This window comes from Stegodyphus dumicola, chromosome 9 (assembly GCF_044657685.1).
Source record: "Stegodyphus dumicola isolate Sdum_Otavi_A_Nest chromosome 9, ASM4465768v1".
Taxonomy (NCBI): domain Eukaryota; kingdom Metazoa; phylum Arthropoda; class Arachnida; order Araneae; family Eresidae; genus Stegodyphus; species Stegodyphus dumicola.
Window position 1 is genome coordinate 188,553,304 of NC_140776.1, and position 21,228 is coordinate 188,574,531.

The 21,228-nt window shown below is 32.3% G+C and overlaps 1 protein-coding gene across 1 annotated transcript in view; it reads left to right on the plus strand.

The window, feature by feature from the left end:
- The window catches only part of LOC146995585 (uncharacterized), a 518,442-nt gene that overhangs the window by 65,594 nt on the left and 431,620 nt on the right, over positions 1-21,228 (plus strand). Inside the window, exons 5-9 of the mRNA XM_085823152.1 lie at positions 3,038-3,066; positions 4,859-4,931; positions 15,269-15,303; positions 18,009-18,063; positions 20,646-20,677. Coding sequence (XP_085679278.1) covers positions 3,038-3,066; positions 4,859-4,931; positions 15,269-15,303; positions 18,009-18,063; positions 20,646-20,677 — 224 coding nt within the window. The remainder of the gene's footprint in view (positions 1-3,037; positions 3,067-4,858; positions 4,932-15,268; positions 15,304-18,008; positions 18,064-20,645; positions 20,678-21,228) is intronic.

Sequence of the window (21,228 nt, forward strand, 5' to 3'; positions counted from 1 at the left end):
CCATTTTGGAGGATTTTTCCGGGAATGTGAACAAACGAAGTGTCATCGTCTCATTTTCTTATCAGTCTCTTCTGAACAAAGTTTTGGAAAATGTCTTTCAGTTAATCTTTCAGAATCAATATCAGAATTTCAGAATCAATATCTGAAATATTTTGCATCATTTCTGCTATTTCATGCTCTGTTAAACATTTTCGACGCTTCAACATTGCAACAGTAAAAACAGAAAAAATTCATGTCTAACAAGATCTAATTATTTTCTAAAAACTGAACTGCAAACCAAAATACCCAACGCTTTAGCACAAATAAAACTTCTCTACTTAAATAAACAACTACCATGTGCGAATAAAGTTCAAGTTTGTTCTAATCAGCAGGTCTCTTTTTAGTTAGACAGCAGCGGTGACAACATCCAGTCTTTTGTTATGAATGATGCTGATTATGATCTTACATCTCATTTTAACCTATGCTGTTTGACATAAAATCTACCTGCTATTTACTAAGCTTCTAGGCTGACCAAGTATGTGACAAAATGAGACATAAAAAAAATCAACATAAAGCTAACTGTTAGTAAATCGTAAATGTCACTTATGTTCTTTCAAATATGTGCAACTATTATGAGTTTAAAATATTTAATGCTACTTGATAAATTGCATAAAGTTTATTTTATTCTCAAACTTTATAATTAAGTTAATTAATTCATGTTTATTAATAATACATAGGAATCTATTTTATTTTTACAATGGCATTACAGAAAGGAAATTTAGACATAGATAATATTTTTAATTGAATTTATTCATTTCCCTTTTGCTCATAGGTCCTTAATTTTTTCATTAATGGTCCTTAAAAGTCGTTAATTTCTGTGTGCAGAAATGTGTTCGAACCCTGATATTGGATATTTACTGTCATTTTCTTCTTCTTTTTTAACTAGGTGGTTAGAGTACTATTTCCTAGTAGTTGGCTTTAATTAATCTTATAATGGTAATAAAAGTTTCAATAAAATCGTGATGCTTCAGATGCAGTGAAGCCTAAGAACTGGTAGAATTTTGCATAATTTCCTTCTGTGGAAGTATTTGTCCTAGAGACAAGCAAGTTATTGTATCATTTATGAAATAAAAACTGAGTGACAAGAAAATATCTGAAGTATTTAATAGCGGCTAATATCGTCGAAACCTCTCTGTCCTATGAATCATATTTCTGTTCAGTATCACTGAATTTTCTGGAAAAGAATATTAGTGGTTCACGGGACTCAAGTGCCTATGTGTTGTCCTCAGGCATCACACATAAGAAAAAAATTCTTTTTTGGGGTCTGGATGTACTAAATTTGTAACTTGTTTCATATGCTGTTTCCATTGTCTTATGACCAATCTAACAGTATCTTGTCATTTTTCTGAGTGTACCTTTCAAAGGTAGCTGAAATTCAGCAGCATGATTTAAAAATTTCCTATAGAAATAAAGAATTCCCCAAAAAATGTCTGAATACATAAATAGTTTTCTGTTTTCGGGAAATCTTTGATAACTTTAAAAGGAATGATCCAATTTTTGTCAATTATGTGATTGTCATAGACCGTTAGATGGAGAAATCGGGACATGATGTCTGCGTTGGACAAATGGACGGGGTGCTAAAATCCCATAGCCTTTTTTACTTTCCAAACATTCTATTTCATTTATTATTGATGTTTTGAGAATGCTCAAAGAATCATTTATGTCTGTATGTCTTGCTGACTATGAATTATGAAAGTGATGGCCTTTATGTATGGTGTGCAGTATCTCCACTATTTCCTAGTAGTTGACTTGACCACTTGCTATTTTACATGGGAAGTTCAAAATATCCATACCGCACTTGGTATTTTACACGGGAAATTGAAAATATCCAGACCGATCATGTCCATGTTTTTTTCTATACCTTATTCACAGAGATCAACTACTTTTCAAGATGGCGCTCCCCACTTCTAGGTTTGGTTTTTTTAAAACAGGCCTTTGAAGTGCATGATTATGAAATAGAACATTGTGTGTGCCATCTTTCATCCCCTAGTGTGAAAGTAGTAAAACAGACAGCAAAACTATATTTATGTGAGGTTAAGCTTTGAGATGCTTCAATCTGATTTCCAGAATTCTGATAGATACATTGTTGATCTGATGCCAACCTGGCAAATAATTATTTATTATACTTTTCCTTATCAAAGCGAGAAATTTCTGGTATGTGTTGTTCCGAAGAACAGCTGAGCATTATTTTCCTGGATTGATTAGGAGCCTCTGGGAAGTACATATAGAACATAGATTAGGAACTACGGGTTTAGAGATTAGAATTTGCTATCAAAAGTATGTTTCTGTGTATTAGAATTTTACGTAATGTAAGGTATATATTTCTAATGTAGAAAACGGCTATTATCTGCTATTATTATTTCCAAAATATGAGACTTGATTCTCTATCCCCCACCCCCAAGAAAATGTAAAATGTTTGGAATTGGTTTTTTAAGTCGCAGTAATATTAACCCTCTGAGGTTTTTGCTAAAAAAGCACAAATTTCTCAAAACTTCTGTGAGTACAAATGATTTTTTTTTTATTTTAATGTAAAAACTCTTCTGGTATTTCATACCTGTATTTCTATACTCTTGATGTATCGCCCTATATGCAAGTATATATAAGTTTTTTCAGATATCACGAAAAATATTTGCCGCTTAGAGGGTTAATAATATATTTTTGAGTTAGTCTAAAAAAAAGTAACTTTTATTTTTTCCTTTTAGCTGCCCATGGTGAAATGAACAAATCATTTTGATAACTAATTCTTTAAAGCATTAGTTGTCATTCCTTTAAACAAAACCCCTAAAAATGTTCAAAATATGTTCACTATTGTTTCTGCACTTTGGAATTTTACATGTCGCAAATTGCTCTTGCCATTCATATTTAAAACGATGGCTGTTATATTTGACTACAAATATTATCTGTAGGAAAAAGAGCTTTTTTTAAAATTTGAAATCAGTATATATTTTTCTTTAAATTTCAGATAATATCTTGATTCATTTTTTTTTCCCTTTAACAGGGGAGGCCTCGGGGACTGTCGTGCTGCAGGTATGTATAATCATAATAAAACTTTTTTAACACATTATCCATTTGATTTACTGTAGATGCCATGTAAAAGCAGTGGTCTCAAACATAAATTGATTGCACAATTTGAAAGCATTTTTCTTATTCCAAATAATTCTAGTATATTTCAATGCCTAACTTACTTAAACTGAAAATAAAGGATTTAAGAATTATTTCCAAGTATTTCTGGCTACAGATTTGAGGCATCAGTTAGTCTCATTTTTTCTTATTAATTTTCAACTGTGTAGGAAAAATGTTTACTCATAAATGTACACTCAAACAAAGTGATTTTTCTTTTTACAAAAATTCACAACAGAGGATGTTTTATTTTTTGTTAAGTATGAATAAAATTTAGTCATGTCTGTAGCTTGAAATGTTTGAAAAATTTATACGAACTAAATATATTTATATGAATTTTATTAAATAAATTAGTTCTGTGTGTGAATTTTTTGGGAAATTCTCATACCTATTTTTAAGAAGTAAAATAATTTAAAAGTGGACTGTGAATCATTAAAATCTTGAAAAAATCTTGTCATAATAATGTTAATTAAATTACTCGGAATATATTAGCAAAGCATGCGAAATTGCTTCAGGGAGTCACGTGTAGCCTACAGGCCACCAGTTTTAGATAGAAAAGTTCTCTTTTTTTGTTAGTATACTTCATTTTTAAAGATGATCAAAGTTAAATTATTTTATCGTATTTAATATTCAACATTTTCGACTTCTATTTCTATCATACTTAAAGTTCTGGACAGGCCACATTGTTTATTAAATTGTTATGACTTAATTAACTTAATTATTTGATTGTGTGTCACTAAATTGTATTGAGTGCCATAGTCTCTCCAGATCCAAAGTCATGGATTAGCTGTCTCTGGGCCGAATCTGCATTTCTTTGGGAAGAAAGCTTGGTTGTGCATTTGTCCAGTCAAAGCTTGGATCCATTGGAAGCTTTCTTTGCAGCTGTGTGTCATTTTATCACCTTTTCAAAGAGGCCTTTAGTAGCAGATAAGGGTCATTCTTTAAAGTGAACTTGTGAATAACATCGACCAGTATGTCCATAAACTTTTCCTATCTCTTGGAACCATATTTGGTGGTTACTTCTTAGCTCCCTTAGCTCACTGGAATGTTGAATGTTAAGATTTATTGTTCACTGGCTTTCCATCTTGCTGTGGCTCATCATACGATGCTTTAATGCTTTAATGTGAAATCCTTTCCACTCAGGATTCTGATTTGAAGTAGGTGCAGAAATCTCCTGTTAAGACAAATGGTACAATTTACAGGTTTAAAAGAAACATTCGTTGTGGGATATTTTCATATCACATTAAAAAAGTGTCTCCATTGTTAATTTGCAGTTTAAACAGCTTTCTATGCCTGTCCTTCCACAATCCAGAGTAATGAAATTTATTTGAAAGCAGTTCAAAAAACAATGCTATAATGAACTGGATTGAGATAAGATATATTTTGAAAGACTCTCTTCTGTTGGCCAACATCTCTACTATGCAAGTTTCTCGTTTCGTGGTCCGTAAGTTGTACGTGCATTGTCTAATGCTGTACAGAAGCCCTGGTGTAAGCAAAACTCTTTTTAGGATTTCTTTTGGTAAGCAAACACAAGTACAACTGCAGATTTCTTGTAACATTACAGTGGTGGAAACTTAGAAAGCAAAGAATATATGTGTTAGGGCTTATATGAAATTAATGCTTTGAAATTTACTGAAGTTTTCATTTAAATGCAAAAATTACTTATATAGCACTTTAATTCTGATTTTATTCTTTTCAGTCCCAAAGAGTGCACCTGCAGCTGGACATGCTGGAAGAGTGGGAGGACCAACTAGAGTCCCTCATCCAAATAGGTAATTCACAGTAAAATGTTTTTTAGCATATGCTGGAATTGTATCTTTTATGTGTATTTAGTACAGTACAAAGTCCAAAATCCGGACGTCCATTATACGAAATGATCTAAAATCTGTACCTCAAAACCACCAATAAAAATTTTCTCCTAAGCTTTAAGCATGTGGATTTGATTTCCCCTCCTCGCATAAGAAAACATCTGGAGAGTCTCGATTCTTAATTTCACTTTGACACTAAATAAAATACCGGTACTTTTCTGCTTCGCCGGCGCAAATCTCGCCAAGCAGACTTTATTGCCGACAACATACAGTATACACAAAAAATATTTAAAAAATTTTAGTTCTAAGAATTCATTTTTTGAAGGCATAAACATTTTAATATCGCTTAAAACTTTGTAAAAAGCCAATAAATGAAGACAATAAATTTGTAAAAAGACATTAATTTAAGAATTTACTATGCTTTCATGGTTCAACATCCTAATTCGCCGGTTCGTATCACGTGACCCCAAGCGATCTCATCTCACGTAAACTACTTTACAAAAATCTAATGCTCTCAGTAATTATCTACATTAATTTCAAGTTAAATCTTAATTTGAAACACAAGTTTAAATGCAAGAAATATTTCAATGCGTATGAATAGCTTACTGAGAAATTATGTAAAACTGCAGTGCTTTACTTCACTAATGCATTCTCATTGATGAATTTAACCCATGACTTTCCTTTTCTATATTTTCGGCTTCGGGTAAGAGCTGTGATTGCACCCTAATTGACTTAATTACCGAAAACGGCCTTGGACATAAAACTGAACTATCTGATAAAAATTCTATGTAATTATATGCCAGTATTGAAAGAAACAATCAATCTGATACGAAAAAGCTGCGACGTTTTGAAAATGAGGCGTAAAAGGTTACCAGCGAGAATATTCCGTTTGGCATCGGTTGTACCATTATTGGCGATTTTATCGCTTGCGCCGGCAAAATGGAAAAGTACCAAAATACCTTGTTACTGAATAAACAATTTTTTTTTAGTATAAGTTTGTATGATCAGTAATTTGATTCTGTAGTTGCATATTTGCTTGGCACACATTCTCAAACTGAAACATTTGACATAGCTATATTGTTGATCTGATGCCAACCTGGTGAATCATTATTTATTATACTTTTCCTTTCATTACTGCAGGTTTATCAAAACATAACAACTTGAGTAGTGACTCATGTAGCGATGCCTAAAGAATTTTTTTATGTTAGCATTTGAAGAATAAAGGCGTGTGGTAACCTTTTATGTTGACAGTACGCTTGGCTATGGTTACAGATTTCAGATAAATGCGATAAAATATGTTGAGGAAAAATTTACCAAAAATTTCTTTCTCTATGCTGAAAGTAGATTTTGTTGATGATACTCATAGACCTAAAGATTATGTTTAGGGCTATTTGAATTAAGAATAACTTATTTGTTTTTCGCATAAACGCAGAACCAGTGCCAAGGCTCGTATGGCCGTGCCGAGTCGCATAATTTAGGACCCACAGAGACTGCATCGGGCGGTAAGATATATAGTGTTGGCCCTCATTACTGCAGTAAGGCGGTAAGATATTAGTGTCGGTCCTCAGTAAAGCTTAAATATATGGGAATTTATTTAGAACTCAAGCCTCAAGCATGGGAAAGAAATATACATAAATATAATAAATAATTAAGCTAATGCAATTCAGGCCTAATTGTCTCAGTGCGCATTAGAAGCAAGATAAAATTTAATGGAACAACTTGTCGTTAGTCGCCAAGCTCATGATGCATAGCCAAATACGTTGTAATGTATTTTGCAGTAATTAACAAAACAGGCAATCTTCTTAGTAGAACATACATTTTATTTCTAGTTCACGGAAATAGATAATTTGAAGAAATTCTTTAGCGGCAAAACTTTCGTACTACTACTTAACTTTAAGAACTTCACAATTCTAATTTTTAAAACAATTTCTTGCAGTGCTGAGCAACGGTTACATAATACAAATATGGCGTTGCCACTTCAACAATAAATTAATTAAATAATAAATAATTTTATTAAATAACAAGATATTAGAACCTCTTCCCTCTCCAGATAATCTTTAATTTATATTTTTTTATAAGTTTACGTTTTTTTTTCAAAACAACAAGATCAGCACAATACAGAATTGAAATAAAAGAATTTTAAGAAGAATTAAACAAGAAATAACATAACATACACTGAGGAAGAGAGGAAGGAACAAAAACAATTTTTTTAAAAATCTATATAGAGAAACAAATTATTTAATCGGGCCAAGGAGTATGACTTAATGCGTCTACATTTTTATGGTTTTTACCACTTTGATGAGTGACCGTGTAATTGTAGAGTTGTAGTACTAATGCCCATCTCATAAGTCATGGATTTAGACTCACATTATTTTTGAGCCAAACTAAGGGATTGTGATCAGTCATGATGAGGAATATAGTATGCCCGTCTAAATAACATTGAAGTTTCTTTACAGCAAATATTATGACCGCACATTTCTTTTCTTTGGTAGAGTACTTTTTTCAGTTTCTGTAAACTTCTTACTCAGGTAAATAAACTCCTTAATCGAAATCAGGTGCATAGGTGCATGTAGTATGGGCCTTTGAGACAGTTTCTCCTTTAGCTCTTCAAATGCTTTTGTGCACTCTTCTGTCCAATTTAATTTCCCTTTCTTTAAGTTTCCTTTCAAAGTTTCTTTTAAAGGTGCTGCTATAGATGAGAACATGGGAATGTAATGATTATAATTCCCGCTAATCCTAAAAATGCTCTGACTTGACTTTTTGTGAATGGCACTGGAAAATCAAGAATAGCTTTTACTTTCACTTCACTTGGCATTCATATACCACGGCCGCCAATATTTCCTAGATATTTGTCTCTATCTTGAGCAAATTTACATTTTATAGGTTTAATAGTTAAACCAGCATCCTTTATTTTGGTGAAAACGGCTTTCAGGTGATTTAGATGTTCTTCCCAGGTGTTTGAAAAGATTGCCACATCATCTAAATATGGAACAGCAAAGTTTTCACAACCGTGAAGGGTTTCGGCCATCATTTTACTAAATGAAAATGGTGCATTTTTAAGTCCAAAAGGCATCCGTAGAGGTCTAAATGTGCCAAAACTTGTAACAAAAGGGGCTAATCTTTGAGCATTAAGTGTTAAAGGTATTTGCCAGTATCGCTTTGTTAAATCCGAAAGAGTTATATATTTTGCGCCTGCTACCGTTTCTACTTGTTGTTCAATGTTAGGCAAGGGAAAGAATTGTGTTTTTGTCAACTTATTCAATTTTCTATAGTCGATACAAGGTCTTGGATCCCTCCCTGCTACTTCCACTAAAATCATAGGAGAAGTGTAATCTGAATCTCATATTTCAATTATTTTATGCTGAAGCATTTTATCAATTTCCGTTTTTAATATATCCGTTTGTCTAGGTGACATTCTGTATGGTTTACAGTGGATTGGAGTGTTTTCTGTCAATTGAATATCATGCATTATTAAATGAGTTTTTCCAGGCTTATTAGAAAAGATTTTTGAAACCATCAGCAGCATATCATATAATTCTTGAATCTGTTGTTCATTTAGCTTATCACTTAAGGAACTGTTTTCTTTAATGTCCTCAAAATCAAATAATGTTGGTTCCGAGTCAATTGTTGGGAAATTTTCTTCCATATTTTCCATTTCAGATTCATCTTCTGCAATCATAAGGTTAACCGATTCTGCTCGCCTATGATAAGGTTTTAGCATTTTAACATGGTAGACTTGATTAAAGTCTTTTTTCCTTCGAAACTCGCAACATAATTAGTTTCGGATAATTTCTTCTCAACCTTCTGAGGAGCTTTCTATTCAATTGCTAGTCTGTTTGGTTTATTCATTGATACAACTAATACTAAATCTCCTTCAGAGAATTCTCTTTTAATAGCTTTACGATTTTATCACACTTTTCTTTTGGTTTGCATTTCCAGCATTTTATCTGTAGCCAGCTCTTTGCACCTTTTTAACCGATTTATCAATTGAAAAACGTATTCAACAACATTATTTCCTTCGTCTTCAGGATTCATCCATCGTTCATATAATAATGTTACAGGTGTTCTGAGATTTTGGCCATATACTAATTCTACAGGTGTAAATCCCGTAGTCTCGTGCGTTTTTGTTTTTAAAGCAAATAGAGCTGCGGGAACTAGTTTCTCCCACTAAGGGGCTGCTTCGATACATAAAGCTTTTAAAATTCGTTTGATTGTTCGGTGAAATCTTTTAACATAATTGTTCTGCAGATGGTGTACTGAGCTTCTAGTTACTTTTATTCCAATTTTTTCTACAAATTCAATGGATAGATTGCTCATAAAGGAGGTACCTTGATCAGTTTTTGCATTCTTTTTCTTTTTCTTCTCTTTCACATTCTCTTTCTCCTCTTTCGCGTTCTTCTTTTCTTTCCCTTTCTTCTCTAATTGCAGCCAATAGTTCTCGAGTAAACTCCTCATCATAACCGGGACTTTCAGCAATCATTTTATGCAACTGAGCAATCTTAAATTCAGGTTTCACGGTTAAACCTATCTGTCCTGCTAGTACTTTTATATCCTGTTTTTTTTACTCCTAGCTAAGAATGACATGTTGACACAAGTTACTTTTATTAGGCTTCCTTTTGAAATTGAATCTAAAAGATCGTACTTGTACTAAAAATGTATAATTTCTGGCGAGACTTAATTTCTCAAATACAAAATTCACACTATCCAATTGGAGAGAATTATTTAAACAACTTTGCCAGGTTGGCACTAAATAATATAATACTACGTCGGGGTGACGTTTTAACTCCCTATTCACAAGCCTCGTTAGCTATATAACTATATAAATACCTTTGCCAGTTAGGCAATACAATGAAATTTTACCCACGTCAGTTTGACGATTTTCTATCTATCTCCACGCCTGGTTGCCGATAACAAAAACAATTTTTGCCAGTTTGGCAATACAACTTTTAGAATATATAATCTGTAATACGTTGGGATGACCTTAATATCTACGACACGCTTGGATGGCGACAACTAAGAAAAGACTTTTGCCAATTCTGCAGTATAATCAAATCACACTACGTCAGTTTGACGTTGCTACTTATTTTCCACGCACCTGCTTGGCAACAAATTCAAAACTCAGCTAGCAGTTCTTTTATTTTTATTTTATTTTTTTATAAACGCCGGGATGGCTTACACATATCAATTATCAACATAAAAATTCAGTACAAATAAAAGTAAAGCATAAATAATAATTTTAAAATACTTCTTTGCCACAAATATCAATTATAAATTTAAGCTGAATATTTTTAGTGTCAGTTATTTTAAACAAAATCTTACACGATAAACTATAATTCTGAAACAAAGTATTAAAATTCAATAAAAGTTAATCTAATCTTCAGAGATCAGCAATATCCTATTACACGATAAACTATAATTCTGAAACAAAGTATTAAAATTCAATAAAAGTTAATCTTATCTTCAGAGATCAGCAATATCCTATTTTTGACAATTTTTTGCTCGGACACAAGTTATAGAAGAACAGAAGATAACCTTTGAATGATCCGCTTCAAATCTGACTTTAAAATGGCAGACTTCTTACATCCATTTCTCCTTGAAATAAACAAAATTGGCAATTGGTATTAGCAAACTTGTTCAATTGAGCAAATTTCTGGGATTAGGAGACCAGCACCATCGAAATTGATAATTGCACTTCTTATTTCCAGTATCTCGGTGGAACCTCCAATTAATTAAGACTGTAATGTATTTTGCAGTAATTAACAAAACAGGCAATCTTAGTAGAACATAAATTTTATTTCTAATTCACGGAATTAGATAATTTGAAGAAATTCTTTAGTGGCAAAACTTTCATACTACTACTAGCTGGTAAGAACTTCAGAATTATAATTTTTAAAACAATTTCTTATGTTGCTGAGCAACGGTTACATAATAACCGTTGCTCAGCAACATAAGAATGGCATTGCCACTTCAACAATAAATTAGTTAAATAATAAATAAATTTATTAAATAACAAGATATTACAAAATATAGTGAAGAATAGCTAAACTTGATGACAGACGCTAATTTTAAAAGGTTTTCTAATATCACAAAACAAAGGTGAAATTTTTCAATTAATGGATTTTTTAAAGAAATGTGGAGAAGCGGTAATAAATGAAGATGATATAAAAGTTTTTCATGGTGAAGACAATGCTTTTCAATCATCAATCAATTAACGAATGGAGAAATCTATAGTATGGTTCTAGATCCAGAAAATATCGCTACTGATAGTGACGAAGGTGAGAGAGAAGTTACTGAAAACGAGAAAATTTCGATTGACAAGTTAGTTGGAATCCTCAAAACAGCAGTTACAGGACTTCAACAGTGTAACTAAACAAAAGATTATGTCTGTCTACAGAATTAAAAAAAATATATTAGCACAAAAAACAAAGCAATTTAAAATAGTAATTTACATTGAAAGAAATGTTTAATAAGGTAAACAATTAAATGTTAAGCTTTTTTTTTTTTTTTTTTTTTTTTTTTTTTTTTTTTTGTAAATTTTGATACCCTTTTAGATCATTAATAGTTCATTATTTCATAAATTGCGATTTCATATTTTTAATTTTATAATTTCTACATGCCATCTTATAGATTTAAACTGATGATCTATTATCTGGATTTTGATCTATTTCGGACTTTGTACTGTATTATTTTTTCTTTCTTAAGTCAGTGGTTAGTATATTATTTTCCAATTGGCTTTAGTTAATCTTGCAATGGTAAGAAAAGTTTCAGTAAAATCAGGCTGCCTCAGATGCATTGAACCTTCTTGGATATGAACTCGTAGAATTTTGCATTATATCCTTCTGAAGAAGTATTTGTGCTAGAGACATAGAATGAGAACCGAATTCCAAGAAGAATTAAGCAAACTGTTTTATTGTTAAAGCTTTATTTGAACCAAAAGCATGATTCTGTTGATGTTTTAAATTTCTGTGGCTTCTTGGCAATCAATTAGCAGAAAGTTTACCTTTAAATTTAAATTCATTTAATACTGGATGAATGCATTGGCTGGAAATTGCACTGGAGAAAGAGCATTGGCTGAGCAATTTTCTGCATCATTCACATGTAATAATGCGTATCAGTAGTGAACGGACCTATAAAATTAAGTGTTATTAATTTTGCAAGGGGGGAAATTGTTATACTTTTGGGAAATTAAAAAAAAAAAAAAAAAAAAAAAAAAAAACTTTTGGGAGTGCCTTATGTTCTGTAAACATGTAAAGAAGTTCATTCCTGCAAACAGATATCTGAAATATTTAATAGTGTCAAATATTTCCAAAAACCTCACAGTCCAATGTATTATATTTCTTTTTAATATTACTCAATTTTCTAGAAAAGTATCATAGTGGCTCCCGTCTTAGTAACATGGAGTTCCTGGACTCAAGCGCCTATGGGTTTTCTCAAGCCATTATATATGTATATATGTATATATATATATATATATATTTTTTTTTTCTGTTTCTTTTTTTTTTTTTTTGTTTGTTGTTGTTGTCTGGATGGACAGAATTTATAACTTGTGCCATAAGCTGTTTATAAGGCTGAAAAGTGTTTTAGTGTCTTTTGACCAATCTAAGGATATTTTGTCATTTTTCTTACAACTTCATAGTGTACCATTTAAAGGAAGTTGAACTTCACCAGCATGATATAAAAACTTCTTATAGAAATTAAGAATTCCCAAAAAATGTCAGAGTTCAAAAATAGTTTTTTTTCTTCAGAATATCTTGGATAACTTCAAAAGGAATGAATCAATTTTCGTCAATTGTAACCTAACCTAAGAATTTTACACGTCCTGCATTTAGGAAGGTTGACAGTCAAATTATGATTTTTTTCCCTCTTAAAAACTTCTTTGATAAAAAGGATATATTCATAGAGAGATGAAGAAGAAATCAAAATGTCCTTTCTATGTATACAGTCAAAAGTCGTTAATTCGGACACCCATAATCCGGAATGATCTATAATCCGAACCTCAAAGCTACAAACTTTCTGCGCATGCCTCGCGTTGACGCATGCGCATAAGCGTTTACGTGTGCGCATAAGACCTTTACGGCTGCGAATATCCGTGTGCGCATGCGCATAAAACATTTATGCATGCGCGTTTAATGTATAACAGACTGTATAAGCTAAGCTAAAATTATCTAATTCATTTAATGTTGCAGATTGCGTTGTTCCTTAATCTTCGAATTGGATCCGGCTTGTTATTTTTTGCAGACTGTTAGAGCAATTTTATAAAAGTTAGCTTAAACTTTCGATTATATCAAATAGAATTTCCAATACATATGTGCTAATATGTAAAGGATCTAAAGCGAAAATATGTTTCGAAATCCGAAATCTGTTTATTAATTTCAAGCTGCTTGGCGGGGGGAAAGCCGCAGCGCGCAATGAATTGGAAGTTGATCTGTCAGCACTATCCTTATCTTCAGGGCAGATGTTTTTATTTTATTTGGCTTATAATTCCTTACTAAATGTAGTATTTCATCTCGATGTACTCCGTCTTTGATATGATTTAAAACAAGTTCCGATAGTGAAGAAACTGACAGAGGTTATTGAAAACGAAAAAATTTCGATTGGCAAATTAGTCGGTGTTCTCGACACAGCAATCATAGGACTTGAACAGTGGAACTTTGTAACTAAACAAGAAATTATGTCTGTTTAATAGAATTAAAGAGAAAGTATTATCACATGAAACGAAGCAACTTAAACAACTTACATTGAAAGAAATGTTTAATAAAGTAAACAAATAAATATTAAGCTTTTTCTTTTTGTAAATTTTGATATCCTTTAGATCATAATTGTTCTTTATTTCATAAATTACGGTTTCATATTTTTAATTTTGTAATTTCTGCATGCCATCTTACCAGATTTAAACTGATGATCTATAATCTGGAATCGCCGAAGTCCCGACGAGTCTGGATTAACGACTTTTGACTGTAGTAGACAATAATTTAAATCTGACAAAATTTGATCTAGTAATGTTTGTATATTTGTGCAGCATTACGTAAGGCAAATGTTATGCAGTCTGCATGGGAAATTCAAAATATCCAGATGGATGACGTCCATGCTTTCCTCTATGCTTAGTTGCTTGGAGAATGCCTGCCTTTCAAAATGGCTCTCCCTACTTTTAGGTTTGCTTTTTCAAGCAGTCCTTTGAAGTATATGGTTACAAAACATAACATTGTATCAGGCCTTCTTCATCCCATGGCATGAACAATTAAACATTTGGGAGGCTATTTCGTGTTCAAACTTTTCACTTGAAATTTGTCTCCAGTTATGCTTTCGAAATTAGATACTGCTTTACGGGAGGCTTGATATTCCATCAAATGCTTCCACTCTATATTGTGTACAGTGTGTTAAAAAGGAGTTATCCAAACTAATATTAATAAAGATGTTCTCCTAAATTAGAGTTGTTCTTCCCAGACACTCTTGCACACCATCTGATTTTATACTCCATCAGCTACAATAAAGGAAAGTAAATAAATTTTTTAACAAATAGTGTTGAATACACTAAATTTATACCATTCACGAGAACACACAGTATTAGTTTAAATCTAGGAAGCAGTAAAACACACAGCAAAACTGTATTTTTGGGGGGTTTGAGAAGCTTAAGCAGATTTGAGAAATTCTGGAAGGACTGAGAGTGAAAAATTTCTCGTATGTATGGTTCCGAGGAACAGCCCAGCATTATTTTGCTAGATTGATCAAGGAGCCTCTGGGAAGAACACGTGGAACACAGATTGGGAACCAAGGCTTTAGAGGTTAGAATTCCCTATCAGAATTATGTTTATAAGAAGTTTATAAGAATTTTACATAATGTTCAGAGTTCATTTCTAACACAGAAAACGGCTGTTATCTGATTTTTCACAATATAGGGCTTCTTTGTTTCTCTTACTGCCCCACCCCTAAATTTAAAATGTTTGTAATTTATTTTTAAGTCACAGTAATATTAATTTAATTAATAATTTATTCTTCATTTAGTCTCCAAAAATTTATAACTTCCGTTTCCTCTTTTATATAAATTAACAAATCCTATTGATAACTATTTCTCTAAAGCAGCACCTTGAAAGAAAATCCCTTAGCATTTTCAGAGTTAACTGTTGTTTCTACAGTTTTGAATTTTATATGTCATCAATTGCTCTTGTCATTGATATTTAAAGCCATGGCCGCTATTTTTGTATAGAGATATTTTAAGCCTTTTTGTACTCATAATCAGTACATATGTTTCCTTAAATTTCAGATAATACCTTGATTCCTTTTTTTTTTTTTTTTTTTTCCAGAGCATGGGGGCTTTAGAAGGCATGTCTACCTCGAGGTTAGTATAAATATAATGAAACTTTTTAAGATACTATCAATTTGATTTCATGTAAATGTTGTTATTGAAGAGGAGTGGTCTCAAACATGAATTTGGCCAAATACGTGATTTGAAAGCATTTTGTTGCAAATATTCTAGCATTGAATAAGTGATTAACTTACTTAAGCTAAAAATAAACAGTTTTCAATTTATTCCAAAGTATTTCTGGCTACAGATTTGAGCTGCAATGCCAGTCAATCTAGTTCTTTTCATATTAATTTTCAGCTGTGATTTTTTTTGATAGGTATGAATAAAATTTAGTTATGTCTGTAGCTTGAAATGTTTGAAAAAATTTATACAAATTAAATATATATATTTATATGAATTTAAGGAATTAATTCTCTATTTCAGAAAGAGGAAAAATTTTCTTTCAATTTCTGAAAATGAAATTTTTCAGAAATTGGAAAGATTCATTCCAATTTTCATGTTTATTTTTAATGATAAGGAAAATAATGCAAAAGTGGACTGTGAATCATTAAAATTTTGAACTTTCTCTTCAAAGTCTTGTCATAATAATGCTTATTAAATTGCTGGGAATATATTCCCGAGCCATGTGAAACTGCTTCAAGGGGACATGTGCAGCTGGTAGGCCCCCAGTGTGTTACAACTGCCTTGGAAAATGTTTCTTTTTGTTAATGCAATCTGCTGAAATGATAAGAGAGCAGGTAATTTAAACACACAGATAGCTGCTGATAAATATGCCACACACTATTAAATATAGTTATGAAATGAGAACTAAAATATAAAATATATGTTATAAAAGAATTCATTTTTTACCCATATAAGAAAAGAGTACCGTGATCTGTTTTCTGCACCTTTATGACATGTGCCACAGCAATATTTAGGAAATTGCCATAGTAAAAAGATCTTTCCGAAAAAAAAAAAAAAGGTATGCATTATTGAATTTTATCAGACTTCAGAGTGTAGCCATCTTGAATCTGTGAGAGACTAGGCTTCCCATCTGTGAAAAACTGAATTGATTACATGAAGGATGAAGTTTTTGGAGTATTCTTAGCAGGTTTCCTGACTGGAAGTTGAAGACAACAATGTATCCCGATCATGCTCGATTGGATTCAAATCTGAGCACAATTCCATATCCTCTATTATTTCTTGCTCATGTATCACGTTTATGAACCTGGACATTTTGATGCATGAAAAGGGGGAAATCACCAGTGGCACCTGTAACATGCCATTACTAAGATTTTAAGAATTTAGTCTCTGTAAATGTGGATCATGGGCGGATCTATTCTGAATGATGCACAGATATGTACATCCATATGCGCTGAAATAAGCAGGCTATTTCCAGCAAAAGGAGGTCTGTATTGATTGTGTTACACTGAATTTTATTGAGTGTCACATTATCTCCAGATTATAAGTTATCGATTAGACACCTCTGGGCAAGATTTGGATTCTTTGGGGATGAAAGCTTGGATGTGCATTTGTCTTAAGTGCAGTTTATTCAAGCTTTAAACTCCTCTGAAGACAGAAATGCACGGGACTAGCCCACACCTGGAAATACATTTGTATATTCTTTGTGTAAGTTTCTTGTAATAGTCATTGGAAGCTATTTTTGTGGTTGCATGACATTTTGTCACCTCTCCAGAGGGGCCATTATTATTAGCAAATAAGGTCATTCTATATAGAATTATATAACATGTTTTTTTTTTTTTTTTCCAAATCTATAGAAAATACATAATATTTTTCATATCAGTTTAAATGAATATTCAACTAATTTCCTGTAAAATGTTTTGCTATTCCACCTGAGCTACGTCTGTACCCCAATAAGGGTTGCTATTCCACCTGGGATCATACTAAATTTAATACGGTCATCTGGTAAACCATCTTAAATTTAGTATGATCTCTTTTGAGAAATGGTTAAGTGGTAACTTGGTGGTAACTTTCGCAAGTGGTAACTTGCGAAAGACATTGACCAATATCGCTTGGTACCAAAGTTGGTGGTTACATCTTAGCTTACTCGAATGTTGGATACTAATATTTGTTGATGTCTGGCTTTCCATCTTGCTGTGGCTCATCATAAGATGCTTTAATTCGAAATCCTTTTGACTCGAGACTGATCTGAAGTGGATGGAAAAATATGCTGTCACTACAATAAATGATACATGTATACAGGTTTAAAAGAAACACTCATTTTAGGAGACTTTCATCTCACATTAAAAAGTGTCTTCATTGTTAATCTTCATATGAAACAGCCTTCTACGCCTGCCTTTTTGTTATCTAGAGTAATTAATTTTATTTCAAGGCAGTTTAGTAAACAACGCTTTATAGTGAACTGGTTTGAAGTGAAAGATATTTTGATAAATTCTCTTCTGTTCACCAGCATCTCCAGCATATACATTTTCAGTTTTTGTGGCCCGTAGGCTCTACTTGCTTTGTGTTGCCGTGCAGAAGCCCTGGTATATGCGAAACTTTTTCGGATTTCTTCTAGTAAGCAAACACAAGTGAGGTTCTTCTAAAAGCAAGCTGGTGTAAGCTATTTTAAAGCTAAGAGTATGCGTATTAGAGATTATATGAAGTGTAATATATTACATATATATAATATGATAATATATGAAATATATGCAAATGCTTTGAAAGTTACTGAAGTTTTTATTTAAATGTAGAAATAAAATTATACAGCATTTTAATTCTAATTTTCTCCTTTCCAGATGCTCGAAGTCTGCAGGGCATGTGCATCGCGTCTCCGAGCAGCTGCAGGCAGAGGTAATGAAGAGATATTTCTTTTTTGGTTTATGCTGAAATTGAATCTTTTATATGTATTTATTGTCATTTTTGTCCTTTTTAACTCGATGGTTAGTGTATTATTTTCTAATTGGCTTTTGTTAATCTTGTAATGGTAGTAAAAGTTTTAGTAAAATCATGCTGCTTCAGATGCATTGAACCCTGTCAGATATGGATTCTCAGAATTTTGCATTATATTCTTCTTCTGAGGAATTATTTGGGCTAGAGATAAGCAAGTTATTGTCTGTAGTGGTCATACTGGAGTTCTTCCATATTAAAGCTGTACCTGAGGAACACTCCGGGGGGCATGACTTGAAATGAAAGTACAGTAAGTGAATCATAGAACAGCAGAACATCAGTAGAAGAGCAGCAAAAAATGGCCTAAGTTCATAAGAGGCTTTGGAAAAAAGCGTAGATATGTCAGCATAGGTGTTGCCATCTGGTGGTGGTGGAAATGGTGAGAAGATCTAGGAAAAGCTGGATGGTGAAAGCTGGGTTGCTGAGGATTAGGAGGCAGCGAAGAACTTGGAGGAAGTAGCTCATACCTGGGAGAAAGGATAACAGAAATGGCATCAGTAACCATTTTGATGTGAAAAAGAGTGTCAACTGGTCAATTTAAGAAACTGGTAAATGGCCAACTGGTCAATAAGAAAAATCTTACTTTTGGGTCTAGATGTAATTGTGAATTTGTAACTTGTGTCATAAGCTACTTGCATGTCTCAAAAGCTGTACCTGCTGATATTGCCCCCGCCCATCTGAAGCAGCATGAGCTGTCAATTTTTTTTGAGATTTAAAATTTACAGCTTGGTTTCTAGATGATTATTAAACATCAATTTTTAAAGAATAATAAATTCTTTTAATAAATTAAGATGACATTAATCTGAGTAATGAACTTAGACATTAGCAAAGCAGCCTTCACTTCCAGAAAGTACCTGAAAGTAACCAGCACTTCTTGGAAAATGAACAAATAAGCACATCAATGGTAATCATTTTTTGTAATGCAATCTCTCTATGGGAGTGCACAATTGCTTAGAACTACCGGTGTAGTCATTTTTTAGATGTTTCAGTACAGTTGAGTACATAATTTCTAAGTACAGGGAAAAAAATATGCGATTTTGTCCTATTTCTTTTAAGTAAAATGAGCTGATGAATGCACTATTCTATTGAGCTAATTGTAGCAAAGAATTTTAATTGATATTCATTAACTAGAAAAAGCTTGTATTTCTAGATGACCATATGTTCGCGGGGTAGGTTTGCAAACCACTTAACCCGCCTCTACATTTACCACTCATGTTTTGAGAATGCCCAGAGAACCTTTTATGTCCGTATGTCTGGCTGACTGTGAATTATGAAAGTGATGACCTCTATGTATGATGTGCAGTATCTCCACTGGAATCTTGCCCACTTGCTATTATATGGAAATTCAAAATACCCAGACTGATCACAGCCATGCTTTTCTGTATACTTTATACCTGGATGTCTTTCAAGATGGTTCTCCCCACTTTTAGGTTTGTTTTTTTAAGCAGGCTTTTAAAGTAAATGATTATGAAGCAGAACATTGTGTCTGTCCTCCTTCATCCTGTGGCATGAACAATTAAACTATTATTGGCATGAACAATTAAATCTGAGACTATTTGGTGTTTTAACTTTGTGCTTTAAATTTACCTCTTATGCTCTCGAAGTTAAATGCTGCTTTACGGGAGCTTCCACTCTAGTGTGTCAAAAAAAAAAAAAAGTTACCTAATATTAATAAAGATGTTCTCCTATATCAGAGTAATCAGGAAAGAGGCCAATACAAATTTATTTGACTACATGAAAGAGGCAATTCTTTGTAATTCAATTTGATTTTGCTTATGCTATTACACTTTGGTATTTTAATGACATGTATTTTAAATTATTTCATGTTTTAGAATTTTACACTTGACATTTAATATCATCAGGTATCGGCAACTTCATCTGAGTACTGATCATTTCATCAGTTTTGGTTGTTATGCAGCTCATGTGGTTTTAACCATGTCTGTCTATTTGTATATCTATCCTGTTTCTATCTATCAGCTGTGTTTCAAGTGCCTTACATGTAGTTCGGCGCGTATAACGTTTAAGGTTTTGTGCCAGAATACCCCCACATCCATCTCTCCATTCATCCTCTCCCCCAAACCTAAATTTAAAAATGTTTGTAATTGGTTTTTAAGTTACAGTAATATTAATAATTTATTCTTGAGATAGTCCCTGAAAATTTTTAATTTTCATTTTCTCTTTTATACAAATTAACAAATCATATTATTAACTAATTCTCTAAAGCAGCAGATGTTATTCCATTCCTTTAAACAAAAACCCATAGCATTTTAAAACAGTGTTTAACTTGTGTGTAAGCAAGTAACTTGTTAAAGTTTTTTCTCTGCAATTATGTCGCCAATTATGTCGCTTTTGCCATTGATATTTAAAACCACGACCACTATATTTGTATAGAGATGTTTTTCAAGAAGAAGACAAACCTGTTTTTTTGCTAGAAATCAGTACATATCTGTCTTTAACTTTTAGATAATTGCTTAATTTTTTTTCAGGTCCTCGGAGAGTAAAGGAGGATCTGCTGAAGGTGTGTATAATTATGATAATCCTTTTTAAGACATTATCCATTTAATTTTTTGTGGATGTTAACATCTGAGAGCAGTGGTCTCAAATATAAGTTGAACTTTTGCCTGATGCATGAAACCAGCTTATTCCAAATAATTCTAATTATGTTGAATTAATGACTGACTAACTTATGGTAAAAATAAACAGCTTACAAAATATTTCCAAGTGGCCAAAACTTGAGGACTAATAATGACTACTTATTCCTCTTTCTTTTATTTATTAAGCTTTGCTTCTGCGTATACAGAAAAAATACATATATCTATACATCAGTAAGTAAATTTCCTTATTTTGGGCTACTGATTTGAGCTGCAACACCTAATGTAACCGTCAGTCGATCTCATTCTTTTCTTATTAAATTTCAACTGCTCAGAAAAAATGTTCACATATCAAATGCTCAAACAAAATGATTATTCTTATCACAGTAATTAACAATTGAGTGATAGGTATGAATAAATTTTAGATCTGTAGCTTGAAATCTTTGGAAAAATCTCAATTTAGTCAGATCTGTAGCTT